General features: G+C 46.1%; 1 protein-coding gene across 2 annotated transcripts in view; it reads left to right on the top strand.

The window, feature by feature from the left end:
• Positions 1–1,147: 1,147 nt before the first annotated feature.
• Positions 1,148–19,284, top strand: part of LOC115390809 (multidrug and toxin extrusion protein 1-like) — a 43,776-nt gene continuing 25,639 nt past the window's right edge. For both annotated transcript variants that reach the window (XM_030094813.1, XM_030094812.1), the window contains exon 1: positions 1,148–1,332. In XM_030094813.1, coding sequence (XP_029950673.1) covers positions 1,168–1,332 — 165 coding nt within the window. In that variant the 5' untranslated portion in view covers positions 1,148–1,167. The remainder of the gene's footprint in view (positions 1,333–19,284) is intronic.

Genomic DNA, 19,284 nt, shown 5'->3' with positions numbered 1-19,284 from the left:
GATTATTAGCGGGTTGAAAACACGGGTCGACCCGCTAGTTGCAGTGTGAAAGGGGTACATGTTACGCTCTTTCTTGGCCACAGGGTGGCACCATTACCACATTTATGTTATTTGAGCCATTTGGTTTATGGATATTACCTGAAGAGTGAATCTGTCAGGTGTTTTAAAAGCATCTGGTTATGTTGAACATTTGATAATATGATTTGGTGCTTGTTGTGTGTATTGTTATGTAAATACATGCTCATGGGAGCAGATTTATGGGGATTTATGTTTAATTTGTTATAAATTGAGTCTGTTACATTCATTTGGATTTATGTTTATTTCAGACTGTTACAACACTGCCTGTGGCCCAAAATAAATGGACTGACCCTCACAGTCCAACAAAGGAACATCGGCTTTATTCCTGTATCCTGACCGATACACCATCTTGTTGATTGCATTATACTGAACGAACTGGTTTACCCAGTCCTCACCTCAACAATGAAGATGTGTTGTATAATATTGTTGATGCACTTGTGTTGAAATAAACTGACATGATGAATCAAATGAAAGACATCTGAAGTGGACTGGTCTGAGGCTCAAAGGATTGAAACTGAAGCCCACTGGAGAAAACAGAGTCACTCTGGATGATGTTTCACTGACCTCCAGGAACACTGAGAGGAACCTGGGAATTTCTTTGGAGCAGGATTTTTCCTTCAACTCCCACATCAAACAGGTCTGCAGGATGGGGCTTTCAGTTGCCAGGCTCCAGTCATGTGGAACCAGCTCCCAATTTCAGAGGGAGGCCGACACCGAAGAATGAAGCCTCCAATTGGAGCCGCTTCAAGAGACTCTGGACCGTCTCCTGGAACAGCTGCTGTAGGTTTAGCCTGCTGGGAGACCTCTGAGCTTCTTCCTTTTTTCACTCTACACACAGCAATGTTTCACTATTACAAGTCGTAACTCTCTCTCTCTCTCTCTCTCTCTCTCTCTCCCTCTCTCTCTCTCTCTCTCTCTCTCTCTGTTTCTGCCCCTCCCTCTCTTTTTTCTCTTGAGGGCCCTCCTCTGGAGCACGTGTTTGATCCTCTGCCTCCTGTTTAAACAGTCTCAGTTCTGTGTACTCTGTCCGCATTGTGCATGTGGGTGCGTGTGTGTGTGGGAGAGAGAGTGTGTGTGTGTGTGTGGCTCATGGAGGGACTTGACAGTTCAGCGTGGCGGTCGGAGAAGGAGCAGCAGGAGGTGGCGGGGGCCGTCGGGCCCGCCCGGCGCTCCTGCCTGGAGAGGCTGTGTGGGGTCGCTGTTCAGGACTTCCGGGACGAGGTGGTCCGAGTCCTGAAACTGGCCGGACCGGTGGTGAGTCTGCTGCTTTCAGGCATTGACCCTGAAGGACATGATCACTTTGAGACGAGCAGGCAGGGTGTATTGAAGAGCTCATCGACTAAGACTGGAAAATAATCATAATAAAAATGTATATTTGGCTTTGTATCTTTCGAGTTCCACTGCTTTATTTCGTGATGAGCAGTTTGAGCAGGTGATCAAACTGATGTTCATCTTATTGATTTTTCTACAGTTACTGGTATTTTACTTTACTTTTCACTTTTCACTTTTACTAGTAATTTATTGACGCGTCTTAACTTTGACTGCTAGTTTATTGATGCTGTGTAACTTCCATTGTTATTTTTAAACAAACATGTCCTCTCTCTCTCTCGCTCTCTCTCTCTCTCTCTCTCTCTCTCACACACACACGCACACACGCACACACAGACACACACAGTGACAGAGTTATTACTATTTGAAGTTACTCATTGGCAGCATGGAGGGGGTGCTAGTCACGTTCATCTGGAATGTTAGAGTCATTTGAATGGCTTCTCAAACTAAAAAGAAAGATTTTTTTTGTTGTTCTCTGTCCCTTTTTTTTAATTTTCCATTTGAATCGTAGAAACAGTTTTAAACGTACATCCAAATGTAAATGTTGGAAAAGTTTATGGTTGGAGTGTGTTTCTCCTTAATTAAAATAAGTCGGCTGAGCTGAGGCAACTCCAGAAGGTCCTGTGGATATCTTCAGACTGTCTGAAAGGAATTTAGTAAGGATCGACCGATATGGCTTTTTTAGGGCCGATGCCGATGCCAATTATTGGTACTTATGGAAACCGATAACCGATATGTTGAACCGATATTCATTTGCAGCAAAAATGAACATTTTGGCATCAAAATGTAGCTGTGGGTGGGACATTGTTCCACAGCCCAGAGTAGTGAATAGAGATGTGATGTGCTCAGTGGAAAACACTTCTTCTACATTCATTATACTCAGGCCTTTTGTTTTCGTTCAGTTTATAATTGTGTGATTACTTTATTATTATTGTTGTTATTATTATTATTATTACTGATACATGTAATTATATTTATCACACACACACACACACAATAATGCAGTCATCTCATCCATAACTTCCCCAAAACTCCAATATTCAACCATCTGCCGCTGCTGATAACACAACTCTTTCCTTCATTTTCTTGTATGTTGTCCCCTGTATGTCCTGTACTGTAGGAATAAAAAATAATAATAAAATAAACAATGGAGAATCCTGGTTGAACTGAAGTTGTAGGCTACTGCAACGCTAAAAAATATGTTAAAATCAATGTTATCACTAATCGATGCGCGCCCCCGTGGGGGGAGTCATTTTTCGGCAGGCAGTCTGTTCTCGGCACGGTAACCAGTCGACCCCCGGTCGCCCCGACCAGCTCGGCCCCACGCGTCTTCTGTCGCGCACTCACGCCACACATTGAAAACTGGAAAAAAAAATCACCGGTAGGTCTGTGACAGGCTTGTGTTTGATTCCTCCCGGTTCCACAGCAGCGCACCAGACACATTTACCGGTAATTTTTTTTTCAGTTTTCAATGTGTGGCGTGAGTGCGTGACGGAAGATGCGTGGGGCTGACTGGACTGTAATCCGCTGCCGGCCGACCGCTCCTGGCGTCCCAGCGAGCGGGCTGTCCGCCGGCGTCGGGCCGCTCCTCGCGGCTGTGCAGCCGCGTGCCGTGCTCTCCGGTTGGGAGACTGGAGGACAAACTGTGATTGTGGTGACTGACAGGTTAGAGGCGGAGAATCTGCCTCAAGCTTCATGTTTGCCGTTCTTTGGAACTGGCTAGCTTAGCTACAAGCAAGCAGAAGTTGTTTGCTCATGTGATCACATCACAATGCATTATGGGAGCCGTAGTCAAGACAACGGACTGACGACTGAGTGGTCTTTATTACCGTATTTTCTGAAAAAAAAGGCGCACCGAAATATAAGGCAGACAGTTGGGCTTTGAGACAATTAGAGGCTTTTAGGTGCACCTTATAGTGCGGGAAATACGGTAAAAAAAAATTTTTATCGGATATTGGTGGAAAAAAAGGCCGATGCTGATTATTAGAAAAATGCCCAATATCGGCCGATATTATCGGCCAGGCCAATAATTGGTCGATCCTTAGAATTTAGATATTGATTGCCAATAGTCACTCGGTCGTACACATGACTACATGCATGACCGGTGCACGTCCGCATCAGTCACAAGTTGCATCAATCCTCAAATCTTATCCAGTTTAACTTCAGACCGGTGGAGCACCTTGAATTGGATGACTTCGTGTCTCACACTGACAGAGGAAGAGTGAACCCTTATTATGGCAGATTTAAGCGAGAGTCCTTTGAGTGCGAAAGAACGGATTAAATTGTTTCTAAACTTAAAGAGAATGTGTCATTAAGGGGTTCAAAGTATGATTAGACAGAGAGAGGGTGGAGCAGCATCGGGAGTGTGGTGATGTGGGATTACAGGATGACAGCTCCAGCTGTCACTCTGTGATGGAGCTCCTGCCAGAGCAAGAGGTTTCTCACATGAGCTGCCCAGGAAACGATTTAGAAATCAAGATGTAACAACCCACCGTGTTGACAGTGTCTCTGCAGTATGTTGGTTTGTCTTGTTCCAGATAAATTCAGACATCAATTTGTTGCCAAAGCTAAATCAATTTAGGTTCTAGAGAAGATCTCAGTTCTGCTGATAGGTGATTCTTCAAATACAGGAAGTAAGAGAGGGGCAAGTTGTTTGATGAATTTCTTGAAGAATTCACATGTGAAGCCATCTGGTCCCAGAGATCAGCCGTCTGCTCCTGTTCGTTCTTCTGTGGAGAAAAGTTCCTCCTGCCTGATCAGCAGTTATTTCATTGCTGACAGTTGGGGTGTCTAAGTTTTAGAAAAAGGAATCAAACAGCGAGTTGTTCTGAGTGAACTCTGAGCTGTACAGTTTAAAATGATACTGGTGAAAACAGGAGTTTATTTCTCCATGGTCTTTATGTTATCACAAGATCCTGGAATCCTTGATCAATAAGTGGCTTAGCCGCTACGACCATCTCAGTTTCAAAATGGGCAATGTTGTTTGGAATGACTGTCGAACTGAACCGAACCATGAGGTGGAGTCCATCAGAGAACGGGTTGATTTCTCCTCTGGCTAATCTTTGAGAGACCTGATGGACCTCCAGCAGGAACCTGAAACTGTTCTGTCTCCGACATCTAAAAGACTTAGATTAGATTTTGGCTCCCTTCCGTGCAGTAGCCTCAAGGTGACTGTTCAGGATGAGTTTTTTCCTCTGGAGGACTCCAGCATGGTGGAGCTCCTCCACCCTTCACCCCACACCGTGACCCTGAAGGCCAGATTGAGGCCCGTTATACCAGCTGAAGTGTGACTCTCTGGCTCACCTGCACACACCAACTCTTAAGCCCCGGTCACACCGCCCGAACTTTGCCGGAGCGTCCCTGGAGCGGTGAAAAAAATCCATCACCGCTTGTAACCGTTCACCACCGTTCACCACCGTTTAACAGAAGTTGGCCTCCGTTAAAGCAACGCCGTAAACGCTCGGCCACTGTTGATGTTACACCCCCTCCAAAGGCTGCAACGATCAGCCAGACCATCATACATTTTTTAGTGTTTTTGCGAAGGAGCACAGCAGCAGGTTGTTTTTCTGTAATCTAATGTATTAGAAATTAACATAAATGAACAAAATATTAAGTCAAGAGGATCAGCAAACATTTTAATGCCTCATGTCTGCTGTATTAATGCCTCAAATCAGGTTTTAAAATTTATTTGACTTTTTACAGCGCATTTGCGCATCCCTCTCACACTCCGCACACTCGTTTCCTTGATAAACACGCACACACACAACAACACACACAAAACAGTTGTGTTATTAGCCGTCAATAATAATCAAGAACATATTAAAATTTGTAAAATAAGTCTCCCCGGCTGCGCACCAGGACGGACACCCCACCACACGGTCTGTCTCACCCTGTTCATTTGATTCTGGGACTGCAGGCTCGACAGGACAAAGGTATTTATTCAGAAAATATGTTCGTTCTCAAATTAATTTTTGGAAACAAAAAACACTTGGTTTGCTGTCCTTTGATGGAGGATATAATATTTTACCCGAATCTGTAACTGGCACATCTGGAGACGCTGCAGTGCTCCAACTACCGTGTTCACTGTTGTGTAGAGATTTATTACATTAGTTTATTTTTTTCACACCATTTTATGTTATTATTATCTAGTTGTAAACTGACAGTAGCCTACAGTAATTCTCTATACCTGGAGGTGACGCGTGAGCGCTTCATGCGCCACTGCAGGTTCTGCTGGACTGTCCGACACGTCTCCGCCATCCGATTCCCCCTCACTGACCTCCTGTATCATTGCTAAAGCTTCTGTTATGCCTCTTTTTATTGTCTTTTTTTTTTTTTTTGTCTGCTGTCAGAGCTAGCTCCCTGTTCAGATGCGCGCATATGAACCACAACAAATCAATCGCAGAACAAAAGCAACGCGAAGTGCATCTTCTTTATCTTTTGGAGGTATAAATGCTTTGTAATATTATGTGTGTCATTGTTAGGACCTTATTTGCTTCAGAAACCTTATTTGCTTCAGAAAAACATACAAGACACATATTTAGGAAAAGTCAAAGAATTAGAGGACAGGGGAATTATTTTAACAGATTTATTTGAATTATAAAAACCCAAACGATCAGTCAGAACGTCTTGGCTGTTCTGGTGTTAACAACTGTGAAAAAAATACTGTTTTATATATATTACTTCAACCTTTTTCATTTATTATTCCATTCCACTATTCCACCAACGCCGTGTCCGCTCGTAAAACGCTTACCACTGCTCCACCGACGTTTGTGCAACGTTTAATCGCCGCCCGGGCAACGCAGCGAAGCAGCGGTGGTCCAGCGTCCTAGATTGCGTTGGCCTGGCGGACCCGAGCGTCCACGAACTTTCGTCTAGCGGTGCCAAACTTGGACTGGGCGCTGGTGGAGCGGGGGTGAACGTTGCCTGGGCGGAAAATTCAACGCTCCTCACCGCTCGGAATATTTTGAGCAGCTCAAAACTTTCGGAGCGGTGGGAGGGCCCCTCCGCTAACATCAGCGGTGGCCGAGCGTACACGGCGTTGCTTTAACGGAGGCCAACTTCTGTTAAACGGTGGTGAACGGTTACGAGCGGTGATGAATTTTTTTCACCGCTCCAGGAACGCTCCAGCAAAGTTCGGGCGGTGTGACCGGCCTTAACATCAGCGGTGGCCGAGCTTTTACGACGTTGCTTTAACGGAGGCCAACTTCTGTTAAACGGTGGTGAACGGTGGTGAACGGTTACAAGCGGTAATGGATTTTTTTCACCACTCCAGGGACGCTCCAGCAAAGTTCGGGCGGTGTGACCGGGCCCTTAAACTACTACACACACACATCGCATCCCCTTATCCCCCTGACTCCACCCCTCCCCCATACTTAATGATTTACACCAGTACAGACCCTCCACCTCCCCCAAAACTCTGCTGTTTCTTTCCTTGGCCATTTCAGCTATTAGGTCATTATCAGTATTTTTCTGATGAGAAAGGATTTATTTTTCCAGATTTCATATCATCTACTTTGTGTTTTATTAATTTAATTTTCATTGTGTTTTTGTTCATAGGAGTTTAATCAGTCCGTTTTAAGGGATAAAAGTCACCAGAGAGGGTGAGAGCGAGCATGCTATCAAGGTCAAGACTCTCATTGGTTAATTGATCAACTCTTGGATTGTATGATTTTCTGAGTTGTGTGTTGTCTGATATGATTTGACCTAAGGGAGCGTGGTCTGAAATGACCACTGCTTGACACTCCCCTGCGGCCATATAGGGCTGCTCGTGGCCTGTTGTGTCCTTCGTGCTTGCCCTGTTTCACTTGTCTGTCTGCCCCTCATGTTCTCCTGCCAAGTCACCTGCCTCAATCAATCAATCAATCAATCAATTTATTTTTGTATAGCCCAGTATCACAACAACAGTTGCCTCAGAGGGCTTCAAGATGTTACATTCTTGGTAAAAATAAAAACAGTGAATAAGCATAATGTTAATATGTCAAATTCACAGTAACGAGACAAAACGAAGCAACCACCGCCTTAGACCCTCACATCTGGCAAGAAAAAAACTCCAAAATCCCAGTGGGAAAAGAAGAAATCTTGGGGAGAACCACAGTATGGAGGGATCCCTCTCCCAGGGACGGACAGCTTTGGCAACAGCTAGGATGAGACAATAAGAAGTAAAGCCGAGGACTATGTTGAGTACAGTCCGTTGGACGGTCCAGCACAAGAACCACGGATCCCAGAAGTAGAACCGAAGCCAGTTCGCGGGCAGCACCGACAGGAGTGTCCTCCCAGTCCGGCCGGAGCTTATTCGTAGGCCCTCGTAATAGTGGAGTCAGCAACTGAAACTCAAGAAGACTCCCCCTCGAAGGGGGGGGACAGCAGGTGAAAAGCAATGAACGGACTAAAGGGAATAACATTCAGACATTAGAGGATAGGGCTCAGTGCACCGTACTTCCCACAGCATTCTAGCTCCTAGGGCAGCTTTGTGGATAGTTTAGTATTTAAACTAATATTTAGTTAGTATAGTTTAGATAGTTTAGTTTAGTTTAGTTTAGTTTAGTTTAGTTTAGTTTAGAATCCCTAGCTGACCTGATCATAGGCTGCATCGAAGAGAAACCTCTTGAGCCTAACCTTAAATGTGGAGACTGTGTCTGTTTCTTTGACACCACTTGGAAGCTGGTTCCAGAAAAACGGTGCCTGATAGCTAAAGGCTCTTCCACCTAGTGTCCATTTAGAGACCCTAGGAGTCACCAGTAACCCTGCATTTTGAGATCGAAATGCTCTAATTGCTTGATAAGGCGTTAAAGCATCTTGGAGATAGGTCGGAGCCATCCCATTTAGTATTTTGTAATTCAGGAGAAGGATTTTAAATCTAACTCTAAACTCGACAGGAAGCCAGTGAAGAGATTTTAGAACGGGAGTAATGTGTTCACGTCTTCTAGTTCCGGTTAATAATCTGGCGGCTGCATTTTGAACCAACTGAAAGTTTTTTAATGCACTTTTTGGGCAGGCTGCAAGAAGGGAGTTGCAGTAGTCCAGTCTAGTAGAAACAAATGCATGGATGAGTTTTTCTGCATCGCTTCTAGGTAGAATGTTTCTTATTTTAGCTATGTTGTGCAAGTGGAAATATGCTGTTTTACAAGCCAGGTTGAGGTGTGCTTTAAAGGAGATATCCTGATCAAATAAGACCCCGAGGTTCCTGACAGTAGAGGAGGAGGATACACTGATGTTATCTAAGGTGATAATCTGTTCAGATAGGCACTCTCTCAGTTTATGGGGGCCTAGTATAATGACCTCTGTATTGCCAGGATTAAGACGGAGATAGTTCGTTGTCATCCAGGATTTAATTTCTCTGATACAGTCACTGAGTCTGTCTATTTGATTAGTTTGATCAGGTTTCATAGATAAATACAATTGTGTGTCATCTGCATAACAATGAAAATTGATATTGTGACTTCTAATTATGTTCCCTAAAGGAAGCATATATAATAGAAATAAAATTGGCCCGAGCACGGACCCTTGAGGAACCCCATAACTGACCTGGGAGCACGGTGAGGACTGTTGGTTAACGTGAACAAATTGGTACCTATTAGATAAATAGGATTTGAACCAGCAGAGGGCTTTTCCTCTGATGCCAATGTTATGGCAATTTTATTTAATAAAGGGCTTCCGCCGGTGAGTTCATTTTGGATCCTTTCCCGCTACCGGCTGCCAGAAGCTGATTGAAGTTGATGATGAGCGCAAACTGCGCACTTTCTATGAGAAGCGTATGGCCACAGAGGTGGCTGCTGACCCTCTGGGCGATGAGTGGAAGGGTTATGTGGTGCGCATCAGCGGAGGCAATGACAAGCAGGGCTTCCCCATGAAGCAGGGGGGCCACTGCGGTTTGGGCAGCAGCACCCTCAGGAGCAGGAACATCTTCACCGTTGCCTGGTGGAGGGTGGACTACCTCACACAGGAGCTGATCTCAGGGATTATTCTGCCCTGTGGCTGGGAGATCAGCTGTTGGAGTCAGGGTGGTGCTGGGAAAGGCTTACAGTGACTCGCCTGGCTCCAGGTAGCTCGCTTTGCTACCTTAAAGGCAGCATGAGTCCAGCAGGACCTGGACATGGCCACTGCCTGGCCTTCCAGTGTTTCCTGCAGAAGTCCTTCACCTGGATCCAGTCACCTGGGTTCAGCCAGCGAAGAGTGGAGAGGCCCTTCAGCCAGGAGGGGAAGGGCCCTGTGATGGTCTGTCTGATCTGAAACAGAGTCAGCTCCACGAAGTCCACCATCAGGTGGTCACAGGGTACTCAGGTGGCGGTGAGCAGCATTCCCCATGGCGTTCTCCTCGCCTTGCCTTGTGAGCTGCACACACCAAACACTCTATAGTGCTGTTCTGCCACCACTGAGAACTTCCCAGAAAACCACAATGATGTAACCTGGTGGGAATGATAAGGCCTGATGTACCATTCCCCCCTCAGAACCACCATGTACACCAAGAATATATCACATCAGAATGGGTTAGTCTGTTAATCGAAGCTCCGAGCGAGAAAAAAAACTGTCCTCATTCCCCAGAAAGTTGGTGAGAGTGTAAAGGAAGGGCTGAGCAGTCTGAAGAGACAGCTCCATGAAAACAACCTCAAACACAAGCTGCATGTTATCAACATGTCCTTCAACGCCGTCCATTCCCCCGGCGTGAATCCCAAACAACCTGAGCCTGGCGGTCAAAACAGCGCATCGTGAAGCAAGCTGCTAATAGAGAAGGAACATTATCATTTTACCAGAACTATCAGAACCATAACATCAGTTTGTTCAATATCAGAAACAACGAAATGACAGGTCGAGACAGAAAAGTGAAGAAAGACTGCAGGGCCCAGGACGCTTCCAGTGCATCTGGAGTCCAGGAAACCTGCAAACATGCAGTCAGAGACCTAATGGGAGCAATAAAATCAAAATCATTTGGAATAAACTGTCGACAGCAGGAATACATTCCCAGGAAAGAGACAACCTGTTTCCTGGTGAGCGGATTTGGTGTGAAATCAGGTGTATCATATGGACCGTCCGTCTCAACTAAACACCTTCAGCAGTTATTCACGCTATAACACATCCAATACCTGTAACCGCTGTCATCATCCAGGACGTGTTAATGTGACACTTGGCCTCAGTGTTACTCAGCAAGGTTTAGCTGAGCCTATTAAGCTACATAATCTTTGTTCAGTCCACAAATATTCCAGCTAAAACAGATGGAGGTGGAAGTTCCATCTGTGTCAGTGGATCTTGAAACTGACATTTGATTGAGGGTTCTTGTAGCCAATCATAAACAAACCTTCACTTAAAGGTCTAATACACGATTTTCTCGAAAAGACGAAGCCCCAAGTCTGTTACTCACCCTTTGAACAACGTCATGCGCCAGACCATCCGCACGGCTCTCCTGCTTCTCCCAGGAAACTCGGAAGTGTACGAGCGCGATCTCCTCTTCTCCAACGTGCACGGCTCTGTTTACAGTTTCTGCGATCCGCCTCGCTCATAAATAAAGCTTTTTTTTCCGAAACAGTTACAGTTTCATTATGTCAGACTCGCCATCGGTAAGTACGAGCTCAGAAGCTCACCGGCTACATAAACACTCTGAATGCGCAAAAGGGAGAAGCTGATTGGGCGCAAGCACGGAGAACCGCCTTACGAAAGCAGCTCGTCAGAATGATTGACAAAAGGACCCACCAATTATTTAGGTGATCCACCCAGAAATCAAAATCGTGTATTATACCTTTAAATAAGTTCTCTTGTGTGTTTAGCATTGGTATATTTTCTCCATAATAAGTGCAGATAAACATAAAGTGCACAATATTAAAGCATGACATCTTAAATAATTTCACTAAGACGATGAGCCTCACAGCCTGTGGTCAGAGCCACAGTGCTGTGGGGGGAGAAGTGACCCATAAGGGAGGCCTCACTAGGGAGGCAGCCTGCTGCCTCTTCTTTCTCCCTTTATCAGGATTGATCAGTTCTGTTGACCCACTAATATTTCTCCCTTGAGAGTGACCAGATACAATAAATGCATCACCATTTGAAAGTTGATAAAATAACTTTAGGAATTCCAATTACCTCTCTTTTTCTCTGTCTGTGTGGTGTTGTAAGTGTCCGTGTGTGTGTGTGTGTGTGTGTGTGTGTGTGTGTGTGTGTGTGTGTGTGTGTGTGTGTGCGTTCATGCTCTGACCTCGGCGATCAGCCAGCAGTCAACATGTCGTCATCACGTCGGAAGTTTCCACGTTCGTAGTCAAAACCCCATCGCCTCCACAACCTCCTGAACCGCCAGCCGCCCCGCCTCCAGCCTCTGGAGCAGCTCTCTCCATTATTGTGTCCACTGCTTCCACAGCCACAACAGTTTCTCCTTCTCTCCTGCATTAAAAAAAGTCTCAGCAGAAAGAGAAGAACAGAATCACCGCACATGTCCTCACAGGCTCAGAAAAAAACAATTTCTCCCTAAATCTGTGTCAATCTGAGTCCCTCTAGTTGTGTGTGTGTGTGTCTGTACTTCCCGCTGCTGTGAAGCTGCTCCCCTCAGGTCAGCGCGGCGCGGCTGGCAATGGAGGATCGGGATTGTGGATCGGAGCGATGGGGGTACCTGCAGGAATTTTCTAACAAAACAAACAAATGCTTCCCAGACAGAAAACAAAACAAAAACACCTTAGTATATTATTTTGTACTAAACTATCTGATTGGTGCATCTTCAACCCCACATCATCAGCTCACTAGGCTGTGTGTGTGATGCTGTCTCTCAGGCCTCTGCAATTGTTTTATATTCAACTGTCCTCAGCTCCTCAGCTGATAAAGATGCAGCTACTGAATGAACTGTTTGTTTTACAGTTTGCTTTGGGGGTCTGAAATAATAAAAAAAAAAACCCTCTCAAGATTAAATTAATTAGGTTTTACATACTGATCCTAACAAAGTGAACTTTTGTTCCGTTTGTTCTTGAAAACACAATTGCATACGTGGTTATTCGAGCATGCTCATTGGCATATCATGTCAATAGTACAAATTGCAGAACATGTACTTCAGCGGAGGTCTTACGATATACTGAGATAGATGGCGAATATTGGAGGGTTGGATCAGCAGTCGGCTGAAATCACGCGTTGTCGCACGAACCGTCCCAAATCATTCCATTGCCCATCGCGGGATTTGGCAAGGGAACTTTGGAAATATTTGTGAGAACCTGAAACATTAAACAAAGACATCTGGACAGTAGACAGACATACAGACGCTGCGCATTGAGTCCTGTTAAAAAAACGTTGATATAGTCAAATCACTGTCAAAGTCCTGGAAAAAAACATTGTTCATAGTCAACATCACGTCCTGTATGCACAGTGCATATAATATGTCTGAAGTTTTAAATTTGCGGTTGATGTGAGCACCATCTCCAGTTTGATCATCGACTGTCAGTCAATCAGAGTCATCGGGCAAAGTTTAGACAATAAGAACATGTCGCATCTCAGTGGACATGGAAAGCTTTCTTCTATTACCAGGAGTCAACATCCAATTCACCATCCCAGAATCAACCAAGTTTATAAAAATAAACTAAAATAAAAATCCCACAGGTTTCCGTGTTATCTTGAGCGTGAGCATGGGAAACCTCAGATGTACATCAGTAATTGTGCATGAAATACAATTAATCAATGTGTTGTTTTTTTGTATTCTTTTCAAGCTCTGCTACTCTATCCTGACCCTGTGCAAGCTGTGTGTCAGTGCAAAGTGCTTCTTCATTGCGGTTAGCGGGTTGTGTGTTGTTTTGCGTACGTCACCCATGCCATCAGTGAGTGGTGATTTCATCTTCTCAGTCCGAATGTCCTCCGTCCGTCGGATGAGAATTCAGCGTGACCCGGTGTCCCCCCTTCTCGTGCTCCTCTGCCTGGTTCTCCACACCATCGTCCATGTCCACAGTTCTTATGTGGGCAGTTACGGACCCAGTGTCCAGTCCGTCCACCAGCTTCACCCTGGCGTCCTCCGTCCCCCTCAGGGTGGTGCTTGTAGCTTGAGCCCTGAGGAGAGTTGCTTCGGAAGAACCATGAATGATGTTGTGCTGTTGGCTCGGTTTTTACTTCCATCATTCATCCAGGAGGTGGTGCTTTCCAGCGCCGATGTGTTGGGAGTGTCTGACAGACCAGACCACTCCTTCAGTAGGAAGCCGATGCAGAGGTGGAGTTCGACATGTCAGAGAGGGTGGGAGTAGAGTAGAGAAGAGGCCACGGTGGTTGGATGGATGTTTGAAGGGGAGGAGTCCAGTCACTTTCCTCACACATCCGACGTCCAGTACGAATCAACCTCGAAAGAGAGCAGATGGCACGGAGACACATGTATCTGTAGTAAAACCCTTTCATGTCCCTCATGATGCTTTCTCTCCCTGTTCTCTCCCTAAGCGGATGTCCCTCTGCTTTCTAGCTCTGCTTCCAGCTTCACTCATCCAAAGTGACTTCTCAATCTTCTTTTTATCCCTGGTTTCCTGTTTCCCAGTGAACATTTTAGCAGAACCAGTCACTGTCTCATGCTCAAACTTCCCCCCTTTGGGGAACCCAAACCATTCATTCAATTCTCTCACACGTCCCACACACTCGGGCCCATACCTTCCTGACATGTCATTACATATTGGGGTGTCTGGAGGACTCTTCTCTTTAACAGATCTGTTACCCATTTTCAATTGGACGTCTCCAACGGCCTTTTCGCCTCTACGGCCCCAGCCCAGACCCGAGGGTGCAAAAGTGCTAAAAAACCCTCTCCAATCTCTCTCCCACTCCAAACACTAAACACTCTGGGAGGATTGAAGTTTTATGCTGTGTATTATAGTGACCGGCACTACATCAGTCACTCGCCCTCCAACCAGTCCAATATGGAAAGAACTCACCGGGTGCTTGTAGGAGTTTCCCCGAAAAGGAGGGAAACCAGTTCGTGGATCCTAGCGGTGGTCCGGACGGTAGGCTCAGACCCGGTCCCCATAGAGTCCGTCAATGGCGGCGGGGCTGCAGCAATTTGTCCGCAGGATGGCCAATCACCAGGTCTCTGTCCTCCGCCGGATTCCACTCGTAGGATCCTGTTCGTGACGCCAACTGTTATGGCAATTTTATTTAATAAAGGGCTTCCGCCGGTGAGTTCATTTTGGTTTCTTTTATTATGCTGTACAGCAGGAGAAGTCACGCAGTCAACAGAGTAACAGAGTGAGTTCTGCCCTCGCAGGGGCGTGCAAGCCTCTAATAACTATCTGCTGCGTTCACTCCCAGGGGCCTTGACCGCACCCAGCCGCAGGCTGGACACAGGAAGACTCCCACGAGTGCCGCAGCTGCTACGCTAAGATTATCAGGAAAAGTAAATTCTAGACAAAGCATTCATGGTTCCCCACACATCTGAGTGTGTGAGCTACGGTTGTTTACAAAAATACCTCTGCGAGCACTACAAGTGAGAAAAAGCATGCATACATGAGAAATTTCCATTACACCAACCTCACATTCTAACCTCTGCAGGAGAATATTGTGGTCAATTGTATCAAAAGCTGCACTGAGGTCTAAGAGAACCACGATTGAGACTAGACCTGCGTCAGCCGCCAATAGCAAGTCATTATGACTTTAACTAACGCAGTATCAGTGCTGTGATAAGCTCTATATCCTGACTGACATTTCTCAAATAAACTATTGTCCTGTAGATGGCAGCAAAACTGTTTAACCACGACTTTTTCCAGGACTTTTAAAATAAAAGGCAGATTTGATATTGGCCTGTAGTTGGCTAGAATATCAGGATCAAGATTAGGTTTTTCAGCAGTGGTTTGATTACTGCGAATTTAAATGACTGTGGCACATAGCCAATTTCTAGAGACGTATTTATTATAATTTTGATCGTATTTAAAATAACTTGAAGAATATTTTTGAAAAGCTTAGTTGGAATTGGATCTAGGAGACAGGTCGAAGTTTTAGAAGACATTACAATCGAAGTAATCTCAGCCCCATTTACTGGTGAGAAACTATCTAGTATTGCAGATATTTCGGGTGGCGGCAGTGGCTGGATTCCTTGAGCTTGATCTGAGGAAAGCGCTTCATTGATTTTACCTCTGATGGTTATGATTTTATCATTAAAGAATTTAAGAAAGTCATGGCAGTTTAAAGATTCTGGGATTACTGGTTCCACTACAGTATGACTGTTTGCCTGGCTACAGTGTTGAACAGAAACCGAGGGTTATTTTTGTTTATTTCTATTAAACAAGAGTAATATAATGTCTTGGCTTTAAAAAGAGTTTGTTTATAGCTTAGCAAGCTACATTTCCAAGCCTTCAGAGATTGTTCCGATTTAGATTTACGCCACAGTCTTTCTAATTGCCGAGTTTTTTGTTTGAGAACACGGGTTTCAGAATTAAACCATGGAGCAACGCGCCTGGGTCGATTGGTTTTCAGCTGCAACGGAGCCACTCCGTCAAGGGCAGATTTTAGTGAGTGCATAGCACTGTCAACAAACTGATCACTATTATCACCACTGGTCAATAAGCTCATTTCTGTGAGTTCACAAGATAATGCAGCAAATGCAGGCTGGATCAATTCTTTGTACCGAGCCACAGATTTTTCAGATAATGTCCGTATCAGCTGAATTTTATCTTTTTGAGCAGCGTAGTCTTCAATCAAAACCTGAAAAGTAATTAAGAAATGGTCTGAGAGTATGGGGTTCTGAGGGAGAACATTTAGGTCACTGACCTCTATCCCATATGTTAAAACCAGATGCAGGGTGTGCTTGTGACTATGAGTGGATTCATCAACATTTTGAGTGAAACCGATACTATCTAATACTGCAATAAACGCATTGCTCAAACTGTCACCAGAATCATCCACATGGATGTTAAAGTCACCTATTATAAGGATCTTGTTATGAGCCAATACTATATTGCTTAAAAACTCTGAGAACTCAGTTAAAAAGTCAGAGTAAGGACCAGGAGGTCGATACACAATAATTAATAGCACAGCTTTTTGATTCTTCCAAGTTGGACAAGTAAGCGTTAGTATTAAGCTTTCAAAAGAGTTGAATTTAACATTAGTTTTGGGTTTAAGAAGACTGGAGTGCAATATCACTGCCACACCTCCACCTTGACCTGTTGATCTCCACCTCGACCTGTTGATCGAGCTGTTTGGAAATTAACATAGGTTGGAGGGGTACATTCATTGAGCCTCACATAGTCATCTTGCTGAAGCCAAGTTTCTGTTAGAGCAAGGAGATCAATGTTATTGTCACCGATAAGGTCATTAACTAACAGAGATTTAGTGGAGATTGCTCTAATGTTTAGTAGACCACATTTTATGTATTTCCTACTGGAAAAGTTATTCTGTCTCGTACAGGTGTTAAGCTTTTTACCCATTGACTTTTTTTTTAATGCTTTGAGCACTATGGACAGACACAGTCTCTGTTAGCCTAGGTAAACCTCCATGCTTGACTTGTAAGAATCCAGGAGCAGGATTAGTGACGGGATCAACAAGATCAACAGAGGAGCGTTCTACACGACTGCTCTGCGCCTGGGGCTCATAGCTGGTTTGTCAATTTAGGGTACGAAGCCGATCAGCCATATTGTGAGCTAAAAGGGCTGCACCATCCAAAGTTGGGTGGATGCCGTCCCTGCGGATGAGCCCAGGCTTTCCCCAGAAGGTGCACCAGTTGTTTAGAAAAATAACTCCGTTTTCCTCACTCCATCTAGACAACCAGCGATTGAATGATGAAAGTCGGCTATACATTTCATCATTGACCAAATTGGGCAGGGGACCAGAGAATATTACAGCATCAGACATCGACTTAGCCAATTCACACACCGAGGCTACTTGTAATTTGAGCACCTCTGATTGTCTCCACCAGGCATCATTACCGCCTGCGTGAATCACGACTCGACGGAATCTCCTACCTTCCTGTTTTAAAAGCCTAAGGTTCCCCTCGATGTCACCCACTCTGGCCCCCGGGTAACACCTAACCTTCACCGCTGGCAGCTTCACGTCTCTAACTATAGAGCTGCCAATCACCAGCATGTCCAGTTCAGCCGGTGTGTCGTCGCTGAGGGGAGAGAACCTATTGCAGACATAAATTAGTTCTTGGAGTGCTACGTGGCGGTGCTTAGCACTGGCCTTCCTCCAGACTGTCACAAATCGGTCCTGGTCTTGCCCCGGCTGCTCGGGACATGCTGCGGGGCTGGGCTTGCTAACACTCCTCTCACTGCAGGAGTGGGCTGCGAGCCCTGCCGCTACCTCGCTGTAGCTAGCGCTGCCCTGCCCCGCAGCCGCTCCTCTAACTCGGTTACCCTGGCCTCCAGTGCTGTCAATACACTGCACTTTACCCAAATACCCCTATCGTCAAGGGAGGCAGGGTTCTGACTCAACATACGGCATACTGAGCAGGAAAGAAAAGAAGACAGAGGGGAGGATGCCATAGCGGTTCCGGCGGACCAACCTAGTTAGCACGCTAAGCTAGTTAGCACGCCGGTGGCGCTAACGGTGGAGAAGAAATGTAATTCACGAGAGATCACTGGTCAATCGGGGGCGAAAGTAACCGCGGGGGCGTAAATAACCCCGATTTTTTGATTGCTTCATGAATTAACAGTTATAGCAAGAGAGACAGCAAGCACTTCAGTCGCTTCAGTCGCTCGCAAGCTCCAGCAAGCTTCACCAACACAGAAAACACTCACCGGAGTGTCACCAAAAAAAGAGCCTCAGCAACAACAACTGCAGAATCAGAGCAAACAGTGCAACAACCAATCAACAAATCAGTAGCACATTTTCATGAGCAGTCCACAAACACTCGCGGTTATTCTTTTTTTTCTTCTTTGTTTTGTTTTTTTTTAGTTTGTCACACTTTAGTCCACAAACACAACAAAGTCTCGCAAGTGAAACGGGGGTCTCACCTGCCACTTTGGCCGAGACCCTGTAAGGGATGGCGGTGGGGGAACAGGGCTGGGGCCCAGTACATCAGCCCCCAGGGAGGAGGCATGGGACAAGGGCGGTGGAGTGGCAAGGGACGAAGACCCGCAGCCATCCGGGGGTGCAACTGGGGAGGTGGGAGGGGTTGACAGTGTAACTGAGGTGGGAGAGGGGGGCCCTCCCTGGTAGGGGGCCAGTCTGTCTCTGTGGAGGGCTACACTCCTTTTCCGTGGGGGCATCTGCACTCGGTACACAACCTCTCCCAACCTCTCCAGCACCCTGCAGGGTCCTGTCCACCTGCAGTCCAGCTTGGGACTACGGCCTTTCTTCTGCACTGGGTTGTAGACCCAGACAAGCTCACCCACCGTGAAGTCCCTTCCCCAAGGCGTCACGTCGTAGTAGCGCTTCTGTTTCACACCGGCCTCCTGCAGCCTCTCCCAAGGAAAACTGTGTGTTGAGTCGAGACTGTCCTGCAGTTTCCTAGCATATTCCAGCCCGGCAGGAACAGTCGGGGCATCAGGTGGGCGACCGAAGGCCAGCTCAGCCAGGGTGCGCAGCTCCCTGCCCAGCATAAGGAGTGCCGGCATGCACTCTGTGGACTCCTGTACTTCGGAGCGGCAAGCCATAAGCACGAGTGGCAGGTGTTTGTCCCAGTCTCGCTAGTGGCGGGAGGTGACGATGGCCAGCTGGTCTCCAAGGTTCCGGTGGAAATGCTCCACCAGCCCATCGCTCTACGGATGCAGTGGGGTGGTGCGAGTCTTGTGGATACCCAGGCACTCGCACACAGCCGCGAACACCCTGGACTCAAAGTTTGTACCCTGATCACTATGTAGGGACGCCATCACACCAAACCGACTTATCATGCCTCCCACCAGGGCATCAGCGACTGTCTCAGCTTCCTGGTTTGGGATGGCGTACGCCTCTGGCCACTTAGTAAAGTAGTCAATGACCGAGAGGACGTAGCGGTTACCGTCGTCAGACAGTGGGTACGGT

Source organism: Salarias fasciatus, chromosome 6, assembly GCF_902148845.1.
Source record: "Salarias fasciatus chromosome 6, fSalaFa1.1, whole genome shotgun sequence".
NCBI classification, from domain to species: Eukaryota; Metazoa; Chordata; class Actinopteri; order Blenniiformes; family Blenniidae; genus Salarias; species Salarias fasciatus.
This window is presented reverse-complemented; position numbering and strand designations above follow the sequence as displayed.